Source organism: Ambystoma mexicanum, chromosome 10 (genome assembly GCF_040938575.1).
Source record: "Ambystoma mexicanum isolate Mex_15411 chromosome 10, UKY_AmexF1_1, whole genome shotgun sequence".
Classification (NCBI taxonomy): domain Eukaryota; kingdom Metazoa; phylum Chordata; class Amphibia; order Caudata; family Ambystomatidae; genus Ambystoma; species Ambystoma mexicanum.
The window spans coordinates 118,600,103-118,622,382 of record NC_090932.1 but is presented as its reverse complement, the minus strand read 5'-3'; the positions used below and the strand labels follow the sequence as shown (position 1 = coordinate 118,622,382).

The 22,280-nt window shown below is 47.4% G+C and overlaps 1 protein-coding gene across 1 annotated transcript in view; it reads left to right on the top strand.

Annotated features, from left to right (window-relative positions):
• Positions 1-22,280, top strand: part of LOC138493140 (zinc metalloproteinase-disintegrin-like ohanin) — a 415,575-nt gene that overhangs the window by 382,154 nt on the left and 11,141 nt on the right. The window contains exon 18 of the mRNA XM_069620331.1: positions 2,552-2,632. Within this exon, the coding sequence (XP_069476432.1) occupies positions 2,552-2,632 (81 nt within the window). The remainder of the gene's footprint in view (positions 1-2,551; positions 2,633-22,280) is intronic.

Genomic DNA, 22,280 nt, shown 5'->3' with positions numbered 1-22,280 from the left:
ACAGCATCTTCGGCACAGTCACAAAGAACTACCAATTCCTAACCCGAGATGATTGGTGGAAAGTCCTGTTTGACGGGTCTAACAGACCTGTGTTGTATGCTTTGCTTTCCATTCTTCAGGCGGTAAAAGAGCGTCTACATGCTACGTTGGCTGATCAGATGGGCAAGACGGTTTGAGGTCTGGTCTTGTTGATGTGTGCGGTGACCAAACACATGTGTTAAGACTCTAAGAGATGTGGGTTGTTGTTTGTCCTGAAAGATCTGTAAATCTGTATTTTTTAAAGGTTTGCAAAAAAACAAATAAAAAAAAAAAGAATTCAAAAAGCTTTTGGGCTGCAGTGAATAACATCCCAGCGTACATGATGCAACATTCTGCCTTAGTAGCCATGATTCTGGATAGTAGCTGGTTTGCTAATTTCTCCAAGCATTATAACTGTTACGCTATGAGTGTAGGAATCCATGAGGTGTGGGGAAGTAGGGAGGTACTGGCAGCTAGGCCTAACATGAAGAGATTATTGATTAATAATCTAGTGAAATTTGAACATGTAGAGGTAGTAACGGCCATTAAGATGTCAAAAAGAAACAGGCCGCCATAGTCGGATGGAATTCCAGTTGACTATTAACAAGACTTCATTGAGATTTGGGGACCCATTTTAACTGGGCTGTTCAATGCAATGATGGTGACGGACATTGTGCCGGAAGAGGGCAATTATTGTCCCTTTATTTAAGAAGGTGTGTAGAGACACTCCTCAATCTTATCACCCTGTGTCCCTTCTAAATTCCAGTTTTTGAGAGATGTCTTTTGAAGGTAATAGAGGAATGGGTGTTAGCAGATTCAATTCTTTCCCCAATTCAAATTGGGCTCCGTCCATCACTCTGTTCTATCGACCAATGCCTTAATATCTACCTGATAATTGCACATTCACCATATTAAAGAAAGAGCCAGTGTACCTAGCATTTATGGACCTCAGCACTGCTTTCGATAAGGTTAAGAGATGTAAGTTAATGCGGGTGCTGAGGTATTATTTCCATCAGGAGTTTTGGATCTTTTCATTTCTCTACAGGAGATGAATGTGGCATGTGTAAGAACACAGTCGGAGGGTCATTGTGCGTCTTGGTTCACAATTCAAGCCAGGGATAGGCAAGGGTGTGTGCTTGCCCCAATCCTGATTCCTTTGTACATTAACAAGCTTTACAAGGCCCTGATAGATTGTCAAGTGGATCTTCCTAAGCTAGTGGGTGTCACTGCTAGTTTTAGTTTCTGCAGATAATTTTATTCATATTTCCCGGTCCCCAAGAGCCTTACAATGCTTGACTAATAGATATGTAGCATGAATGGGAGAGCTAGATCTGCAGGTTAAATCAAAAGAATCTGCAGTCATGTACTGTGGTCCGGCTAGGAGGAAGGGGACGTTCAGGACCATGTGGTGTAAGGCAGACCCAATTCCACAGGTCGACTCATTTGACTATTTGGGGGTCTGTTTCTCATGAGGCTTTTTCTCCAGAGGCTCACTTTAAAAAACAATTGTGTGGTATGAGGCATTCTGTATTTTTTGCCTCATGGCACAGCGCAGGCAGCAGCCATTAAAGATAATTAGAACGATCTACATGGCTAGGACTAGAGGTATTGTAAAATATGGTGCTGCTATAAGAATCAAAAAGCTATTCAACGTGATGAAAATGCGTTTTGGAAAAAGGTGTTGGCCCTACCACTATCAGCCCCAAACCTTTCTGTCCATAATGACGTGGGCCTGACTTATATTGCAGAGGAATTAGCAAGAGATTCGATTTCATTATGGCTCAGGGTTTGGGCAAATTACATGAAATGGCTTTCTTACATAAAAGAAATGTTTTAGAATATACATTTGCGCAGGCACTTTGACGAGCCAAGCTTATTGACCAGGGCGATGACCAGCATTTTGAAAAAGAGAGTGACAGCTTGGATCTATGAAGAAAGGGAACATTAGAGATTACAAAACCTTTTCATAGATGCTTCATGTTACTGGCAACAAATGAAATCAAAGATGTCATATTACAAGATACTGTTTTAATTGCTTACCTCTGAGGGAAGTATTAGCAAAAAGAACGGGACTGAGTATATGCGGGGCCGGTTTGGAGGACTTGGCAGATTTTTGGTTGTTTTGAACCTGTTATGCTGGGTTAAGGAGGTGGTTGTTGGTCGCTGTTTTTAGAGTAGAATGCTTTACCCAGTATGGCCCAGCGCTTCTCTTTCTGTTGAAGACGGGAGCACCCAGGCAGCTTTGGCCTTGTCAACTTTTATAAGTAGGGCACTGAAAATGCGTCAGAAGATATTACAGGAAAGAGACGCCTGTTAGTAATGAGCTAATGTGTCAGTAATTAGCTTATACGCATCCGCCTATTAGAGTCTGTGGGTTTCATATTATTGCTCCATCTCAGGGGGCCGGACACGTTTTAATGTTTTTATGTTTTTGATTTAATGTTATCTGTGTTGTCCATTTTGTGAATGTTGTTACTTTTATGTACATTTATATCCGAATAAAGTTTAATTGACTGACGGACTGACTTTCCAGGTGTGCCAAAATGGAGAATGTGTCAACATGACCATTACCAGTGTGGAAAGAAGCAGCTTGGCCAATTGCAAAGTAAATGAGGTAAGACATCGTGGTGGATAATGAAAGCACTTTTATAAATAGCCTAATGACATATCTATGTTTTGTATTTTTTATGGTCAACCTGAATGGTTTATATAGGGTGATTACAAAGCCGATTTACATTGTATGTGTGAAGAATTAAAAACATGTGGAGATAATATCTGTAGTCGGGCATATCACACATTGGGCCAATTCCCAACATTTCTTTGCTAGATAAAATGCCTCTCCGCTCCTCCGAAAAGAGAGGTTGTGCATGTGCAAACAGCAGTTGACTCTAAAATACATGGGAACTCATTTTCGATGAATTAGTAATTTGACGGCAGAGAGCCATTACGTTGGCACTGCAATATAAACAGTTCCCTGCCACCAAATTGTCATCATTTGATCAGCACGGTACAGAGGTGCAGGGCAAAAGTCTGCCATGCAAAGTGAGTATACGCCCAGGCAGTGTTTACTTTTCATTGTGAGCGTTGATCGCATGCTTGCGTGGCAAGCAGCGCTTACAAATACAATTGAACCCACCCCGATATGCTCACATTTGGGGGAGGGTTTAATTTCAATTGTGAACAATTAAACCCTCCCCAACATGCTTCTATGTCGGAGAGGCTTTCATTTCAATGCTACACGCTGCCAGCCATGCAAGCATCCTCTGACTTATCTCAGTCCTTGAACACCTTGTATGCAGCTGTCAAGGCTCTGTACAGATTATTCCAACCGGGAGAGGAATAAGGCCACTTTGTCGTTCAGCAGCAGTACTCGCCTCTTTCGCAAGGCTCCCTCGCTTGAACTCTTGAACTCTTACGGCCCTTTGATCACAAGGAATTCTCGTCTGGCCTTCCCTCGACTACCATCTTTCTCGAGCAGACCCTCAGCCTTCTCCATTGTGTTGCCTGGTTTGCATCTGCCATGGAGAAACTGCTTCTTCACGTGTCCAGCCTCGCTCAGAGTGTCGGTGTCTGATCTTTTAAACTCTATAAAAGAGTTGATTGGAGTCAGGTGTGAGTAGTTGCCCCTTTCTGCCTGACTCTGCCTGACCTCATTATCTGGGCAATATGGAGACTGCCAATGGGAATCCATTGCCCATGGATTCCTATGGGTAATCCCCATGACTCCCATCTGCCTCTTCTTAGTCCCAGTATTTGGACTTCTATAGTGGCAGTAGGGATTGTGGGAATTGACCTTTTTCCTAGAGATAATGGAAAAATCATGTAGGGTTTTTGTCATGATAAAGGGGGTAAATGTATTGCGGGGGGTGAATGGATATTTTCTATTGGGTTCGTGTGATTGTATAGATGGTTTTAATGTCCCTGGTTGTTTTCTCCTTTTTCGTACAGAAAGGTACTGGGCTATGATGAGACTCTGCTGATACAATCTCATGACAACTGAGGGAATATCGATAGGGCTGCATCGGAATGGGACGAATACCATGTCTCGCCCAAGGGCGTGCCTCTTATAGTCCTCAAGGACCCCCTGCCCAGGTTATACTCCTTTGCTCGTCCGCCCCCAGGTTTGGGATCCAAGACCGATGGCCCTACGCTGGCCACCTGAACAAAGGATCCCGGGGAATAGCCTGGCCAAACTCCCTCAGGTTTCTCACAGTAACCACAACCCTTCATCCGTGCTGGATCTAGACGCAGACTTTTCAGGGTCCCATACCCCAAGACTCACTTTGCACAATGAATATTCATGCTTTTCAAATGGATGAGTCAGTGGGAGCAGCCAGCATATTGAGCTTCAGAGGGAACCCTGAGATTCTGCCTTGCTTAGCTATCCTCCTTGTTCTTCTATGCGGCTCAACTCTTTGAGACTTGGAAGTGAAGGAAGATCCAAAGAAGGACCACCATCTGGTCTTTCCTAGGTCTGGCATTGCCTGCTTGAACCCTCTACTCTCTCTATCTAATGTTCTGTTTTCCACTTTCTCTTCAAACTCTCCCTTTCCAGATGTTGTTTCCATCTTCTGCTCTTCAGTACCTCCATCACCTATGGACGTTATTCAGTTCTTATTCTCTCGTGTTTTCACCCCCATTGTATGTGGCACCTCAACCTTCTGCTGTTACCTCATTCAAGCAACCTTCACATCTCAGTGGGCGATATTTGCTCCATGCCACTCACTTTTGTTTTCGATGTTGTAGCCTATGCCTCCAATTTATCACTTTCTCGACCACCTCAACCTGTTGGCGGTTCCACTGCCATCAACTCCAATGCTGATGTTATTCGACCCTCCTCTTCCCTGCGTTTTCAAGTTTCTTCTTTTTCCCTTGAATTTACCACAAACTACTTCACCTTCTGTCTTACTGTTGCTTCCTGACTTACTGCCTTTCCACTTGACCTTTACTCCCAGTCTTAATACCTGCTCTTGATTTTGAGTCTCTCCTCCTTGTGTTACTACCTCTGCTTTTGCCGTTAGTCTTCCATCTCCTCCTGACTTCCTACCTCTCCCCCTGATGTAAACACCTCCTTTAATCTTGTGGCTATCACCGCCTCCTACTACTCTCCTCTACTGCCAGCTCTTCAATCATCTCTATTTCTCCACTCTCCACGTTCTCCAATTCTCTCCGATCCCACTTTCCATTTTATTCAATTCCCTCTTATCCCCAGACACATCAAAATCAATTCTTCGGCTCCTTCAAGCGACAGTGGCTGACTGGGTCCTCTGGGTTTGATACTCTTTCCTGGGTAGAACTCTTAGTAAAATTGTGCACTTATGATATGTAATTAGGATAGGGCTGTGACTGTTTGCAACTCATGAGGAAACCTGTGGCTGCATTGGGGTTAGGAAGCATGATCAAGTCCATAACTGTCCAGTCTGCCTTCTTGAAATATTCTCTTACCTCCTTCACCTTTTTCTGGTGTTTCCTGTGCTGAATGTATGACTCCTGTTCTTTCGGCATCAAGCTGATTGAATGTGGGGTATGCTGGATAAACTCTTTGTTTTTCTGAAAGTGTGTGTGTGTGTGTTTGACATTGCAACATTGGGGGTCATTCCTAGAAGCCTGGTATTATAGCAGTAATTCTGCCCTAACGTTATCAAGATGACCAGCGGAATTACCGGTGTACTACAACTCATCGTGAAAACAGTAATACTGGCTGGGGTTATTATCAGTGGCAATCGCATCGCCCGGTAATATCACCAAAATCATTGTTCTGGCACCATACCCACTGGTATTACCTCTGCCGGTATTAACGGCAGCAGAAATTGCACAATCGTCAGAACAGGAAGCTTGACGGTGGCCATCTTAAAAGAGCTCAATCCACCCCAAATCACCCATTTGCTGCTGATATCCAGCCCCCATTGTTATGACAACATTATGGCCCAAGAAGAAAGGCCGGTCTATCAGACATCCAGCTCAGGAAGCCAACGTTCTTTGAGGTTGAGCTAACTGTATTGGTAGATGCAGTTGTGGATCGATTATGCCGAAGTGCTATTCGGAAGCAGACAGAGAAAAACCTCTGCCCAGAGGAATACAGACTTATGGGCTAACATAACGGCAAGGGTGATGGCAGTGGGGATCATACTCCGTAGGCCCATGGACTGCCACAAGCTCTGGGATGACCTAAAGGAAAGGGTCTGCAACCTTAGAGCCAGACACAGGAGGGACAGCACCGGCACAGTAGAAAGCACAGTGGAACCACTCAACCTCACCCCCTGGTAGGAGACCTCCAGCTCCATCCACTATATGGAGGGCATAGACGAGATACGGAGTGCGGAGACTGGAGCAGGCATCCACAGTGATGGCGGCAAGCACATCTGACACCATGTACATATGAATGTAGTGTCCAAAAGTATGCGTCCACCAGCAGAGATGCACAAAATGGACACAGGAATGGTTGAACATATGTCAGTCACAGCAAATAGCCAGTGAACACACACATGTGCCTGGGGAGGCCAGAAAAAGTAGAAATCCACATGCAATGTAGTCGAAACGTGTATGCCAACTGTAAGGTACTCAAGGTGGCAACAGTAAAGACAGCCACAAGTGATCATAGTTCAAGGGTGTTTATTAAACTGTAAATGTAGGGTGTACACCCCTTCTCATTAGCATCCCTCCACCGGGTTCACTCTTGTCTACTTTTACGACACTTAGTTCATATACGGATTTCACCATTTGGGATTCATTTCCCTTAGCTTCCCTTACAATCATCTGCTGTCAAAGACTTTCGACGATACAGAGGATTTTACAGACCTCTATATGACCTCTTTGAACTATCTTTGCCTCTTCCCAAGGCCTTCTGGCTATGGTAGTCTCTACCCTTGTATAATCACACAGAGTTTCCTGCGTGAGCACCCACGTAGTGCCAGACACCTCTGTTGCAGGTTTTCCCCTTCTTTCTCAATAGTTCCTTTGAACCTTCTAAAGTTCAAATTAGCTGCTTGCTACTTTTCGCTCAACACAGTTTGGTTTCTTATCGACTCTGGCTGTGATGAACCACTTGGCTTACTTCACCTTCGAGTCAAGGATGGTACCACGTAGACCAGCGTCTCTCCCCGGCTTGGTTATCAGTGGAGGTGGGCCTAGTATACCATTCACACCTGCTGCAACACATGCTTGCCTTTATTCACAGTCTTACGTTTCCATCTGCAGAGGTTTCATGTGCCTTGGTCCGAAAGGACAAGGTCACTTCTCTCCTTGTCTAAGTATTTGCCGTCTTTCACCTCCTCTTGAACTGCTCTGCTGAGTTAGCTCTCACGTTGTGCGGTATGCCTTGCTCACTGTGTGCTTTCGCGCTCCACCTTTTATCCATGTGGGGAGGAGAAAGGGCCTTCAGGTGTGTCTGATTCTGGTTAATTGCCTGACTCTGCCTGACCTTTGTGTCGGGACATGTCAGGTTAACAGTTTTAACATTAGCCTCTTCCATGCAAGTAAGTATTCATGTTGGAAAAAAAAAGTGGAAGGATTTTTGAGTATCCTACAGGGTAGGATGGAGAAAAGGTGTTTTTTCGGAAGGGTGAGATTGGTGGGGTTTGTGAAAGAAATGAGAATGACCACAGTTCTTACTGAAACCTGAATAGGGGTAATTGTGGTAGTGTGTTGTCAAAGCAGACTGGGAGTTCGGGAAAGAATAATCATAGGGATGTGGAAAAGAACAGTTGCAAGTATTCGGGCAGAAAACATTAAAACAATGATTCTGGGAGTTGTGGTTTTTGAGTGTGACAGGGTTTGGGCTCCTCGTTGGTTTACCAGAGGTGTAGGGGTGGTTCGATTTTATTAACGGAACTTCTTCGGGTGGAAGGGAGGTAGATGTGGAGTATGCAAAGAAAATCTCAGGGACTTCCTCCTCCTCTCCTTCTCCTCTGATGTAGTAGTGCGTCTCACCTGGGGCATTTCCCCCCCCAGCATAACCCCAGGCTCCTCTGCTCAGTTCATCCTCCCTTGCTCGTCCACCTCCATGGTCGGGATCTGAGAGTGCCAGCCCTCCACTGACCCCATGAATAAGAGATCACTTAGGTGTACACAGGAGAATAGTCTCAGGTCTCTCACACAACACATGGACACATGAGAAGCAACCATGAGCGCCAAGGTAGTTCATGTCAGAAAGTGAAGCCCCACCGGACCTACAACAAAAGGCCACCTTGTCAGCCCAAAAGGCAATGTCCACATGCATACAATGTGTGCACACTCAGTGGGCACTCCCACAATCTAGTAGTAGCGGAACACTTTGTAGTGCCACCACCCAAGCCAACCACATGAAATGTGCATCTCTGGGACACACACAATGTTGCATGACTGTCCTCCAAGCTCGCAGACATGTCTGCTAGATGACTAACAGCAGGTAATTCTATTCCCAACAGTACCACTGTCAACGGACAGTAATAACTCCAGAACCTCCACTGCAGAAACATCATCTGGCCCCACCGATCCACAGGCCAGACCCATTTCCAATGACAGCAAACAGCAGGGCAGGGCTGCGGGCCACAACCTCTACCTACCATATCTAGTGACCACTGCCATGGACACACAGGCGAGTCCTGAGGATGACACAATCCCCATTGCAGCCCTCACTGGCTCCTCCAAAGGCCTGGCAGGTGACACAGCTGTCACAAAAGCCACCATTGATATGTCAAAGCCGGCAACTGTCATCGGACACAGTGCTTCCATCCCTGCAGTGTTCAGAGGCTGCTGGATTTCCAGCACACCCTCCTCGCCATCACAGGCAGTGAAGCCAATGGCCATCATAGCAGGGCCCACGTGAACTCTGCAGATAAGGATGAAGGGGATGACGAGGAGCACTAGATGGGAGGTGCATCGCCATGCTTCAGCTCTGGCCCTACACACAGCCCACTACTTCTGCCTGTGTGTAGTGTGTTGTCCATATGTGCACACTTGCAAGCGAATGAAGAGCAGTAGGCTTCCTTAGAGCCTCTGGCAGGCCAGCAGATGCTAGAGATGCAGGCCATGCATGAGTAAATGCAAGGTTGCAGCCACTGGATGGCCAGGCCACTCGGCCAAGCTACCACTGCCATGACCGCAATGGTACAGAGGGTGCGGAAGCAACAGAGGATAACGCTGCCTCCACCAAGACCCAGCACCACGGTATGCGGCTTACCCTGCAGTTCATGCGTGCACAGGGTCAGATCCCTCCACCTTTGTGACCCCCCACAGAGGGCTCCCTGCCTTGTCCCCAAGACACTGCTCACAGCACCTCCTCACTGGCAAGGAGCAAATGAAGAGCCCCATGGCCAAAGGGCACAGAACGTGACATTTGGACACTGCCAGTGCGTTTTGTGGGTGGGATTTTGGGGAGTGTGAGTTGAGGGTTGGTTTTTTGGGGAAGGTGAGTTGAGGGTGGGTTTTTGGGGTTGTGGGATGCCGTTCTGGTGAAGGTCATTACACGTTTCACATTCTGACCTAAACGTATTTTCACTTGAAGCAATGCTAGGACATTCCTTATTTTGTGCAAGTGTTTAATGTGAGAAATGACAAAGGTGCAAGGGAAGTGCTATGAGATGGTGCTCAGAAAAAAATACCTATCAGTTCCTGACAAGCCTGGTGCCCCTCCCTGGCCTCTATCTGCTCGGTGCATGCATGCACAGCACCCAAAGGTACTGTGTTGACCTCCTCAGGGGTTGGCATGTCCACATCCGGGGCAAGGGAATGTTCCGCCATATGCAGACATTGTGCCACATTGAACATGACAGGACGATCTGTCCCACGTTATCAGGCCTATTCATAAGGGCCCCTCTAGAGCGGTGTACACAGCAGAAGCATGCCTTCCACAGGCTATAGATGTGCTCAACAGAGACCATAATCCATACATGTGCGGGTTATATTCCTCAGTATAGTAATTAGTCACAGAAGCTGGGGGTATCCGGAGTCACCTGCAGGGAAAAGGACATGTGTGTCAATCATGATGATCTCTGGATGTGTTGCCTGTAACAACAGCATCTCTATAGACAGACTGTGCATGCATGTCACATATTTCCTTGCTCAACGCAATTTCCCATTCCTATCCTTGCATGCAGAGTTAACTGCTCAGGGGCCATATGTAATCTGCCATCGTACGGCTTGTACACTGCTCATAGCCAACACTTGGTGCTTTCATGGTCTGTGATTGACAGGGCAGCATGCCATGGTGGGTGGTTAAGGCCTGTGAATTGTTCCCATGCATGATTCCGGACGGGAGTCTAGGTTACATGTGCAGGTTGTCTATGTGGATTCAATTATGGATTCATATGCATGGTGACCTGAGTACATGCCATGTCAACTCCCAGTGTCATGTCCCTTAGTTGCACTTTAGCAGTATGTCATTCCAGGTATGCCAGTGGTCTTTCCACCTTTACATGACAGAAACCTCATGAGCTTGATTGGTGTTTGAGGGCCATGCACCTAGTCGTTTGCCACCCCCTCAGGTCGCACAACAGTTGTATGGGGTGGCCAGTTTATTCATAATTGCAGATAATCATTGAGGCAACTACTCTCCTTGTGTAACATCGTACTGTGTGGTTTTAATTTGATGTGACAGTAATCTTGGTCATTGGTGATTTTGCCAACTGTCCTCTTTGCCCTTTTCCCTGATGTTTGGGGCATCCCCTGAAAATACTTTGGCCACCCATAGGTGGGCCAACCCTCCCTTTGCAGCCCATAGATGTTGTGTGATGTATAATGTCACATTGTGGTACCTGTAGTCCAGTGTGTGTAGCTGGCCTGTTGGGGTAACATGCCTTGGCCATTTACTGCTGCACCGTGAGTCATGTCCTACTCTTGTGGGTTGCAGTCTATCATGTGCGGGCGGGTCCTGCATGTACAGGGCCTTGTCAGGGCATGCAAACTTCCATGTGAGTAACCCCACCTCACATTACATGTCATGTGTACTGCAAGGGTAGTGTGATGGTACATGTACTCACCCAATATCCGGGTCCACTAGCCTTGGTGTCCCTCCATGTATGCCAGCACAGTGTGGTTCCGTAGGACCAAGGCACCATGGGTCGATCCTAGGAAGGAAGCGGGCACAGCAGTGCATGATGATAGTTCTGCATCCCAGGTGACCTGTATATTGAGCATGTGGAACTGTTTGCGATTCTGGTAGACCTCCTCTGATGCCTGGGGTGTCACCAGATCTACATGGCAACAGTCCAATTTACCCCTGGATCAGGGTCAGCAGCTCAGCGATTGTCACCCTGTTCATCCGGGAAAGGGTGAGTATCTGGCTGTCTGTGAGGGTCTATGGTGAGGCTCTAACTCCTCCCAATCCTCCTCCTCTGCTACATGTTCCCTGTGTCGGTCCTCCAGCCCATGCAGCTCAAGGTTCATCTGGAGAACCTTCTAGTCAATGCACACACACACACACACACACCAGTGGCTGCATCGCAGAGTTGGGATGTGTGGTTCGGGAAGGTGTGGCCCTTTTGTACCCTTCATTAGTGCATTGGTTGCACCTGGGTACATTGAGTGCACCTCTGGCTTCCTTTGCATCACCTGTATGCATTTTATCTTCTGTTTATAGGTGGAGGTATCTCTGCCTTGCTTTTGTCATTATTACTGGCAGAAAAAATATTGGAATTACCACCATTTCACATCTCGTAATGCACCGATAATACTGTTGTGCCGGTAATACTGGCATTGGTTATTCTGTCATCAGATATACCGTTGCTGGACTTTCTGGTGCCGTAAATAACGGCAATGGTATTTCCGCCGACTTGTGATTTGCTGGTATGGTAAATGTGGTGGTAAATAGAATGACATTGTACCCTTGGGGGGGAGTGTCTGTGGCAGGAGACAATACTTTGTTAACTTTATCAACCTGTAGGTTACACAACAACACTGTTTCCCCGGGACTCTCTTGTTAACTACTCACCAAGTTTGCCTGATGTTGCAGGCATACTTTTAGCAATGTTAGAAAGGTCAATACTAATGGAGGTTGTATAAAATTGACTCGAATGGAAGGAACAGGTGCACTTCTCAGCTTTTAGTGTTTTATTCTGCTGAGAGAGAGCTTCCACCTCTGTTAACTAGGGGGATGTTGACTTACCATTGCCCTACTTAGTATTATGTTTTTTTGGGAGTATTCAGGCTTTCAGAACTGGCCTGCCCTAACAGGCTGGTGGAGGTGGGGGAGGGGCTGCACGTGCCCCTCGACTGTCCTTCTGTGAGTCTGATTGATTCTCCAATGCCATGTAACAAGGACCAAGGGTGGGTGACGAGGAGAAAATGCCCTCAACACCCCTTGCCCTATATTCACTACTTTGAGAGGGTGCAAACAGCCCCTAGCGTCATTCTCTTAATGGTCCCTGGAACCAGGCATATGATTTTAAATCATGACAGATGGTAACAGATTTTGATTTTTGTTGTCGTTTAATTGGTCAACGCAATACATGTCTAGTTTAAGTTTATGATAACATGCTTGCGAAAAATGTTACACACATAGATTGGAATGTTAGTATAAAGACATTATTTGAAGCCGTTGTATTCAGTGGTTTGACATGTGGAGTTATGATGTCATTGACTACATTGTTTATCAGTGGGGCATTTTAGGAGTAACGAGGGAGGAAAAAAACTGTGGTTAACAATGTTAGATGGAATATTTTTGCAATTATATTATTTTCCTTGATTTCTTGCATGTTGAAAAACATAGGAACATTATTACATGCAGTAGACATAAAATACATGTGTTATGCAGGAGTGATTTGTTATTAACAAGCAAAAACAAACGGAAGGTTCAAATATTTTTAATATAAAGTAACAATGAACAAAATCGTTTCTGGTTCCAATTTTAAAGGTTGGTACTTGAGAGATCAGAACTGAGTGTTTGCATTTTATTTCATTCATACAATTTGGGGATGAGGTCAATAATGGCAGCCCATTGTATCTTTGTTTTTGATGGTTGCGACGAGTGGTGGGGATCGAGAGTAGAGACTGGGGCAAATGGGTGGGCACCACACATTTTAAATATCTCAAATATATGTATCCTAAATGGATAGTGTTCTGCAGAGAAATAACTAACACTCAGTTGGAAGCAAGGCTAAAGTGATAATGCTGATGTATCTACATCAGATACTGAGACGCTCTCTATGTAGTAAAAACTGCTGTCTTTTATACTCCTTGCAATACAAATTACACAAATTACAAAAAAAAAATAAATAAATAAGTCCTAAAGTCCAGCAACAGTGCTGAAGGGAATTGGAGCAGAAATTAGAATTCTCCCTAACACTGCGAGCTAATTCCAGGTTTTTTGTGTTTTTTCCCAGAAAAAGGTTCTACTTGTGTACCGAAAGAGCCTGTGTGCTCTTCCCTCCATCTTCCGACAGCAGGGATCTGTTTTCAGTGAATTTCAGCACCCCTCAAGGGCAAAGATCATCGAAGTTTCCAGAAGGCCTTCAAGCCTACTTGGTGCCCTCTGACTATGATGGAGGAGACAGAAGGAAGGCGCCTCTTCAAGACCTGCACCAAGTGCCGGCTACAGAACGTGTTTGTGGAGGACAACCATCTGCAATGCCTCTACTGTCTTCGTCCAGACCACAGGGAAGGAGAGTGCAAGATCTGCCTTGGCTTCTCCATCAAATATCAGACCAATACAATAACCAGATTTCGTTTCTAACAGTATTCTAGTGAAGTAACTGGAATTATTGAACATCAGATCAATATAAAGCAATACTCCTACGTCCTGTCCGCTTTCCTCCATACTTATGGGACATCTCTCCGTCCTGTGGGACGGGACCAGAGCACATTGTAAAAAGCATCCAAAAAATGTTTTAAAAAATGTCCTTCCTTTCTTTCTGTGCGGGGCCCGGCACGCGGCCGTAACCCCGCCCACCTTAGCTCCACCCCGCGCATGGCCCATCAGTCCTTTTCTCCGCTCGTTCGGGACTGGATGCACTTGCATCCTCAGAAGATCTTCCCTTTTTCCTCTCTGGCTCTTGCTAGCGATCGGGTACTAGTCTGTCGCTCAAACTAGACTTTCCAGACTGTTTATCGTGTCACCGTCATTTCACGAGGGCGGTTCCCCATCCTCTTTGCTTAGAGTGTTTGGGTCCGGATCACCGTTGGGACTCCTGTTTTTACTGCGACTCCCTTTCGGTCCGGGCACTTCAACGTCGGTGGGAGGTGGTGTTCCGACGAACTCCTCCTTCACATTTTCAGGCGTTCATCGACGAGAAGAAAAAACACCCGGTATGTTCTTTACTTTTCAGAGCACCCCGGCCGGGGGTACCTTTCCAGGTTCCTCTCGGGCTGGGAGGGGCGTTGATCGCTCTGTTACCGGGGTTCGGCCTGAGTTGCCAGTCGGGCCTAATAATTGTACCAGCGTTTTCTCCAACAGTCTCCGTAAGGGGCCTGTGGATACTGGAGCATGCTGCGAGGCCCCTCCTGTGGGGGCTATTTGTAGACCCAGTTCTACTGAATCGTGGGATACCGGAGCTCGCTCTGAGGCCTCTGTCAGCTTCCCTCAAAAATAAGACCGGGGTGTGCCCCGAGGCCTTGGTGGGGCTTGCTGTTACCGAACGTATGTTCGAGGCCCTCGCGGATAAGGCTGTCACCGGACGTGGGTCCGAGGTCCCTCTTTCAGAGGCTAAAGTTACCAACATTTCTGAGAGGCCTGGCAAGGCCTTGCAGGTGAAGGCTGTTTCTCACCGTTCCCGCTCTTGCGGTGACACCAGATCTGTTGAGGGGGCAAAGAAGGAAAGCTCTTCTTTTACCAGCAAGACTGAGGTCCTTCCTGGGAAGGCTGATTTGGCAGTTGGAATGTCTCAAACATTCCAGGCCTCACAGTACCGGCTCTGCCGAGATTCCTTATATTAAGGCTAAAGTTAAGACCCCTGATCCATCGATGGGGACCCCTGCCTCACTTCCTCACGTGCCGCAGTTCCCCTCAGATGATGACAAAATGGCGCCCGTTCCCGCCACGACTGCGGCGGCCATTTTGGGTGCTACCCCTACAACTACGCCATCAGCCTCAGGTGTAGGGCTTGGTTCCTTGGGTGAACATAGAGTCCCTTGTGCGCATCCTTATCGGCTAGTTTACGATTGGAACGCTCGTATGCCTCTTCCGCACAGTGTTTTGTTGCCTGCAGGGTCGGCATCGTTGATTTATGTGGATACCTTCGGTGGAGGGACCAGTGTGGCACCCGTCCCCATTATGTCCCTGGATTTGTCCACCTCATGAGAGGCCTCCTCAGGTTCCGAAACAGTCTCCGGAGGACGCCTTTTTCTGTAAATTTCAAACGCTTATGCGTACCGACCCCATGATGGAGTATTTCAAAGGGCTTTTTAGGGAGAAATGTCCACCCGTGCCTCTGACTCCACCCGTTCCTCCGGTGGTTCTGCCAGCACCTCCCTTGCCTATGGTGCCTTCCCTGACTCTTCCGCCTTTGCCTATATTGTCCCCTGTGGACAAGGCAGTGCCTGACACGGCTCAGCAGGATCCTGACCTTTCGGATGATGCGCAAGGCTATCAGAACAACAAGGACCTTCCCCGCTCTGACAGAGCTTTTCATGACCGGGTACTGGATATGAGCTTCTTAGATGTTCCAGGCGCTGCACAGGTAAGTAATGGCCCCACACGAGACCCTCCAGGGCCCGCTCATTGCAACATCAGAGGCCCGGTGTGCCTCCTGGTACCAGCGCCCACGTGGTCCCAGCTCCCTGTTCCCCCATCGGCTTCCCCCTATCCCTCCCCTCCCTCCTCCCGCCTCCAAGACCACCCCCATTCCTTGATTGGCCCAAAGGCCATGTTTACTGCGGCCTTAGAGGCCGCAGGACCCGTGCAGATGCCATTGTTCCAGGTGCTGCACAGGTAAGTAATGGCCCCGCACGAGACCCTCCAGGGCCCGCTCATTCGAACATCAGAGGCCCGGTGTGCCTCCTGGTACCGGCGCCCACGTGGTCCCAGCTCCCTGTTCCCCCATCGGCTTCCCCCTATCCCTCCCCTCCCTTCTCCCGCCTCCCAGACCACCCCCTCACCCTGATTGGCTCATTCTACACTATTAAAGCCATCCCCCCAGGGCAGCCCTCTGCCCGGCAGCCCCTGCGGCGAAGGACCCCAAGGCAAAGGGCGGCTTCTACAGTGGCAGCTCCAATATGTGTCTGCAGGTGTCCGCAGGGGACGCCAAGGAGGCCTGCAGCCAACAGACACCAGCAAAAAACCGTGAGTGTGGCATGGGTGGGGCGTAGAGCAATCACTCTACTCCAGAAAACCCCGCCACTCTATCTTACCTACCAATAACATAGAGTGCCATAATACTAGCATGTCCACTCTTAGAAGGAACTGTGAATGTTAGCATGTCCACTCTTATACGGAATTGTGAATGTTAGCATGTTCACTCTTAGACGGAATTGTGATTGTTAGCATGTCCACTCTTAGACGGAATTGTGAATATTAGCATGTCCACTCTTAGATAGAAGCGCCAAATCCAGACAGAAGTGTGATTCTTAGCATGTGCCACACTTAGATGGAATTATCAAATTCGGCCTGCGCCAAATCTAGACAGAAATGTGATTGTTAGCATGTATCACACTTCGATGGAACTTCAGAAATGTGATTCTTAGCATATGCCATACTCAGATGGAACTTCAGAAATGTTATTGTTAGCATATGCCACACTTAGATGGAATTCCCAAGTTTAGCCTGCGCCAAATCTAGACAGAAATGTGATGGATAGCATATATCACACTTAGATGGAATTTCAGAAATGTGATTGTTACCATATGCCACACTTAGATGGAAGTCTCAAGTTTAGCCTGCGCCAAATCTAGACAGAAATGTGAAGGTTAGCATATATCACACTTAGATGGAATTTCAGGAATTTGATTGTTAGCATATGTAACTCTTAGCATGCACCACACTTAGAATTGTGAACCTAGCTTGCGCGGCATCCAGATAGAAATGTGACTGTTAGCATGTACCGGACCTAGATGGAATCACACAATTGCAAGGACAGCAATGCCAACTAACCAACCAACTAACAATTCCATCCCTCTGCATACACCTCTCAAACTATAACCAAACACAACCACAAGCCTTAAACGCATCATTCCGCACAAACTTCACAACAACGCAACAACAAAACAAACCACAGATAGACTTGCACAACAGCACACGACGACTACGGACCATAAAACACGCCAAGCCCAGCCGACGGACCCACCGGGCTGAGGCTGCCAACAGCACATCACTGCTCTCTTGCACTTTTCCAGCTTACTCCCACTAACCCACGCCCTCTCCTCCCCTTTTTCAGAGCCGCCAGAGCGCCAGGGCACCACTTCGGTGGTGATAGTGCGCGGTACAAATGTCCTTTAACATTAACATTAACATTAACATAAACCCTTTATGAATATATTGTGCATGCTTTATTAATCTTCATATTTTATTTCATCTTGTCAAAGGAGAAGAAGCTGCTGCCAATGAATATTACCCCTGCATACTGCACAGCGGGTCTTGATTCTATTAAAGACACGGATGCGATCATTATGCTTCAACATCTTTATTACTACAGTTCAGCAGTTTTAACAATTTAACAGAAAATAACAGAACATGACTTGAACCACTCAATTTCTCTTTTTTGTTTTGTTTTTTCAAACTAAACTTCTATCTGCTCTCTGTGTTTCTGTAGTCCTTGGCAATCCCTGCCCTGTCTACATGTCGCTTACTGTCCTTCACTCCTCCTCTTCTTTGGAAGCTCTGAACTGATGCATAGTGACAACTTTGAACCAAACAAAAAGCTCCAATGAAACTCCGGCTTTCAACTGCCTTGGGTCCGCTGCTAGCCTGACGCGTTTGTTCCTTCGCTTCAGCTTCGCTGAGTCGCAACTCATTCCTCCTTCTGCTCAGTTAGTCTTCTCGTCATCTCCTGTTTAGCATGCAAAGTAATCGTCATTAGGGTGGAGGAAATACACTGTCCATCATGACATAACCAAACATTTTTAATGATAAACCACAGTGCATGCGCTGGGTGGGAAATTAATGATCACCTCTGTGTCTTTAATAGAATCAAGACTCCCTGCGCAGTATGCAGGGTGAATCTTCATTCTATGTCAAGACCGGAGGCGTGCATTACACTTGTTCAAAGCTTCCCATTACTGTTGTCACCATTGCTTGAATCGGCTTGAAGTAAAAGGTCTTAAACGCTGGCCCAATCTGCCACCTGCATGATATCCTGCAGTGTCCCCCCTGCCGCAAATGCGTTAGCGGCCATAGCCCTTCTTATGGAATGTGCTCCAAACCTCTTCAGGTAAATTCCTGCTAGCTGCATAATCGCTTGCACCCATCTGGCAGTATTGGCTGTCGCTACCAGTTTGTATGGCTTCCTACATGCTATCAAGAGCTGGGTGATGCCCCCTGGCCTCACCTCTGCAGTTCTAACCTCATATTCTCTAATACATGCCACTACGCACCATTTTGAGTGCCCCGGTAAGTAGGGATAAGAGATAGCAGTGAAGTTGGTTGTTGTTGCCCTAGCTAGTCTAAAGGTAACTCTTCTGGCCCAAACGTTTTCCTGTTGACCTCGAGGGCTTTGACATCCGCTATTTGCCTGCATGATACTAGGCAGAATAGCATGGCTAGATTACCTGACAATTGATTTAAGGATAAGTACTTGTTCGTCGCCCAGCTTGCAAGGAAGCATAGCACTGATGTCACATCCCATAATTGTAAATATTTTGACTCTGGTGGCACTCTGAATCGGGCTCTCTTTAGGACTCTCACCACTGCTGCATTCTCTCCTACTGGGACATTCGCGTCTACAGGTAAGTGTCACCCTGATATTGCTGATCTATATACTCCAATGGTCCTGAAAGCTTTCCCGTCCTGTAAAAGTTGTGCTAGGAAATTGAGGACTGCTACTACAGGGGCAGAAGAGGGATGCAAATGTCTCCCTCTGCACCAACCCAACCATTTATTCCAAGCCGTGTCATAGCTCCTCCATGTAGATGGTGCCCATGACTCTGCTATGAGCTCTGAAGCTTGTATAGAAATGCCTGGCATTGGCCAGCATTTCCTGATATCCTGCACAGCATTAGTGGGAGAGTTCCTTTCACTCTAAGAGGATGAAATGACTCAGCTGGGTCCATGAGCAGGTGTTCTCCTGGCACAAGGATCCGCAGAAAATCTGTGGTTAGTTCCATCAGTGTTGGAAACCACACTTGTGACTTCCACACTGGGACCACCAGAATCATAGTTGCCTCTTCTCGGCGCGTCTTCACTAGTACTCTGCTCAGCATCACGAACGGGGGGAACGCATAGTGCAGTAGCTGCTCCAATCCTTCAGAAATGCATCTGCTCCTTGGGCTGTCAGGTCTAGTCTCCAGCTGAAATAGCTGCTCTTCTGCGTGTTCAGCAGGGATGCAAACAAGTCTGTTTGTACTGACCCCCATCGCTGTTCCAGCTGTTGAAATACCGCTTCATTCAGTTTCCAGTCGCTGGAATCCGTCAGGTACCACAAATTCCAGTCTGCCACTACATTGAGTGCACCCAGCAAGTTTTCTGCCATGACTGAGGTCCCTGACTGTAGGCAGTAATGCCAAAATTCCTTTGTTAGTTCCGCTAGGAGCCTGGGCTTTGTTCCTCCTAGCTAGATGATGTACTTGACTGCAGAAATGGTGTACATTTTCAGCAGAATGCATGAATTCACTTTCCCTTTTGTAAATGCTTTCATCACAAAAGATCCAGCTAGTAGCTCCAAGCAATTTATGTGGAGCTGTAATTCTTCTGCACTCCTTTTGCCTTCTGTTTCTAACTAGCCACACGGTGCTCTCCAGGCTACTCTGCTATGATGGACTCATGGTCTAGGGGAACTGTCTGATGATTTCTCAGCCCCTGCTGCAGGTGTCTGATTTGTAGTCTTTGCAGGGTCTGGTAATGTAAGGGCAGTGGGAATATGGCTTGAATAGATAATGCAAATATCCCTACTATTCTCGCTAGAGCCCCAGAGAAATCACTTGCTTGCTGTGGCATGCTATGATTTCTTTTGTGATGTCTCAGATCTTTCTGGCTGGTAATTCTAGAGTTGCTGACTTGGTGTCTATCACAAGCATAGGAAATCTAGCCTTTTTGACAGGGTCATGTCAGATTTCTCCTGTTTCGCTAGGAATCCTAACGACACAAGGAGTACTTTCACCCATGTCTTCTGCTAGTAACAGCATGTCGTCTAGGTATATGATCATGCAGATCCCCTTCTCCCTGATCGCTGCTGCTACAGGTCTCATGAGCTTGGTGAAAGTCCATGGTGCTGATGCTTGTCCAGAAGGCATTGGGCCTCATTACAAGTTTGCCGGTACAGTAACAACACTACCAGTAAGCTTGCCGGTACCGTTGTTACCGTAACGGCAATCTACCAGGTCTGCTCGCGGGTGCCTTTATGCCCTCCAGGTCTGACCTGGCAGGCAGACCGGCTACCGCGAGCAGACCATGTCGGATGCACCAGCGCCATTCTCAATGATGCCGGTGCATCCGGCCTCCCCATTTCCGTTGAGCCCTATGGGGCTCGACTGGGAAGCATTGTTTTCTGGCGCCCATTCCTGGGCACTGGAAAACAATTACTCTGGCGGCAGCTGTGCCGGTATTACAGGCACGGCTACCGCCAAAGTCGTAGTGAAGCCCATTGTCTTGAACTGCCAGAACTGCTCTTCCCAGCTGAATGCTAGAAAAGGTCAGAACTCTGTCTGTATGCGTACTGTGAGATACGCGTCTTTCAGGTCGATCCTGGTCAACCAGTCCCCTTCTCTTAATGTGTCTCTCAGCTGGAGGATACCGTCCATCTTGAAGTGGCAATAAACCACCCAGCCATTCAACTCCTTCAAGTTCATGACTGGCCTCACTCTTTTCTCTGAACGACGAACATATTGCTTACAAATCTTGGAGCTGCTGTGCATCGCCCAATGGCCGATTTCTTCTCGAGCTACCTTTGTTCATAGTGCAGGCTCTCCTTCTCTGCCTGCACCATATGTATTACACATGGGGTGCGCTCTTGTTTCGGCTCTTGCACAAAATCTAAGCCTTACCCTCTGGTTGTCTGCAGTACCAAAACATTGCAGGAAAGGGAGTGTCAGTTCTGCCAAAATTGTAGTTTCCTCAACCCTACGGGTGGATACATAAATGGTCTCACCTGTGGCGGTTCCTTGGCCTCTTCCTATTCTTCTACCTCTGCGGCCTCTGCGGTAGCGTCCTCTTTTGGGGAAGAAGGAGTCTTCTTGCTTATTCTCCCAGTAGTGGGCATTGTTGTTTTGAGCTCTCCTAGCTCCTTGAAAGCAACTGGCTGCTCGACCTCTGTAGCAGGAACATCTTTCTGATTGACGCTTGTACTTTTTCGAGAGTAAGTCCCCATGAACCTCCCTATTTCTTTGCAAAAGGTCTCCCGAAAAAGGAGTGCGTGCGCTGCTTCCGCCACCTCGTAAGTGGCTAGGTCACTCAGTTTTGCGTCTACCTTCAACAAGGGGCCTCTTCTCCTCCCTGACAATATTGCACTGTTTGCGTTCCCGAGCAGGCAAACTACTCTTTGTGCCCAATTTGCTAGCGTGTCTGCATCTACTTCCTCTCTGGTGTCTTTGGCTTGCTCCGCTAGGTTCATGATTTTCGCTAACGGGCCTGCGAGGGCCAGCACCTTCTCTTGGCAGCTTCACCAAGACCTGTCCATACCTTTGCGTGGGTCGTTCGCTGTTTTGGTAACAAAAGCTAACATTGTGGGGTCTAACTCGGGTGCCTCAGCTACTTTGCCTGGCAGGTCTGGATGGGGACACTCTGCCCTCACATGCTCTCTTGTGTCCTTGTCTAATGCCTTCCTAAGTCTCTGTGTCATGTATTTAGACTCTCTGGGTGATGATTGCCAGTATGACGATCTGGGTTCCTGATGTTATCAGGTTCGAACATGTCTGATATCTCTTCGCTGTCACCTTCCAGGTGATTTTCTTTCCGGGCTCTTTTTACCTCCGGAGGGTCTTGCGCAATCCTCTTACAGCTTGCTTTCGTCATCTTGTGAAGACAATGGGCTTCCAGTGACTCCTCTTCTGAGTCTATGTCTGCATTTCCTATATTATCTTCCCTTGGGGAGGGTGGTCCAGAGGCTTGGCACCGCTGGCCTCTGCAGGAAAGCATTACTTAGGTTTCCAAAACCATCAGCAGCCTCTGGGGTATCTTTACTCACCCTGTAGCTGCGACCCAGGGGGTCAGTAGAGGGTTTCCTCTTATGGGTCTATGTACTCCCCTTGAGGTCTTGGTAGATGTG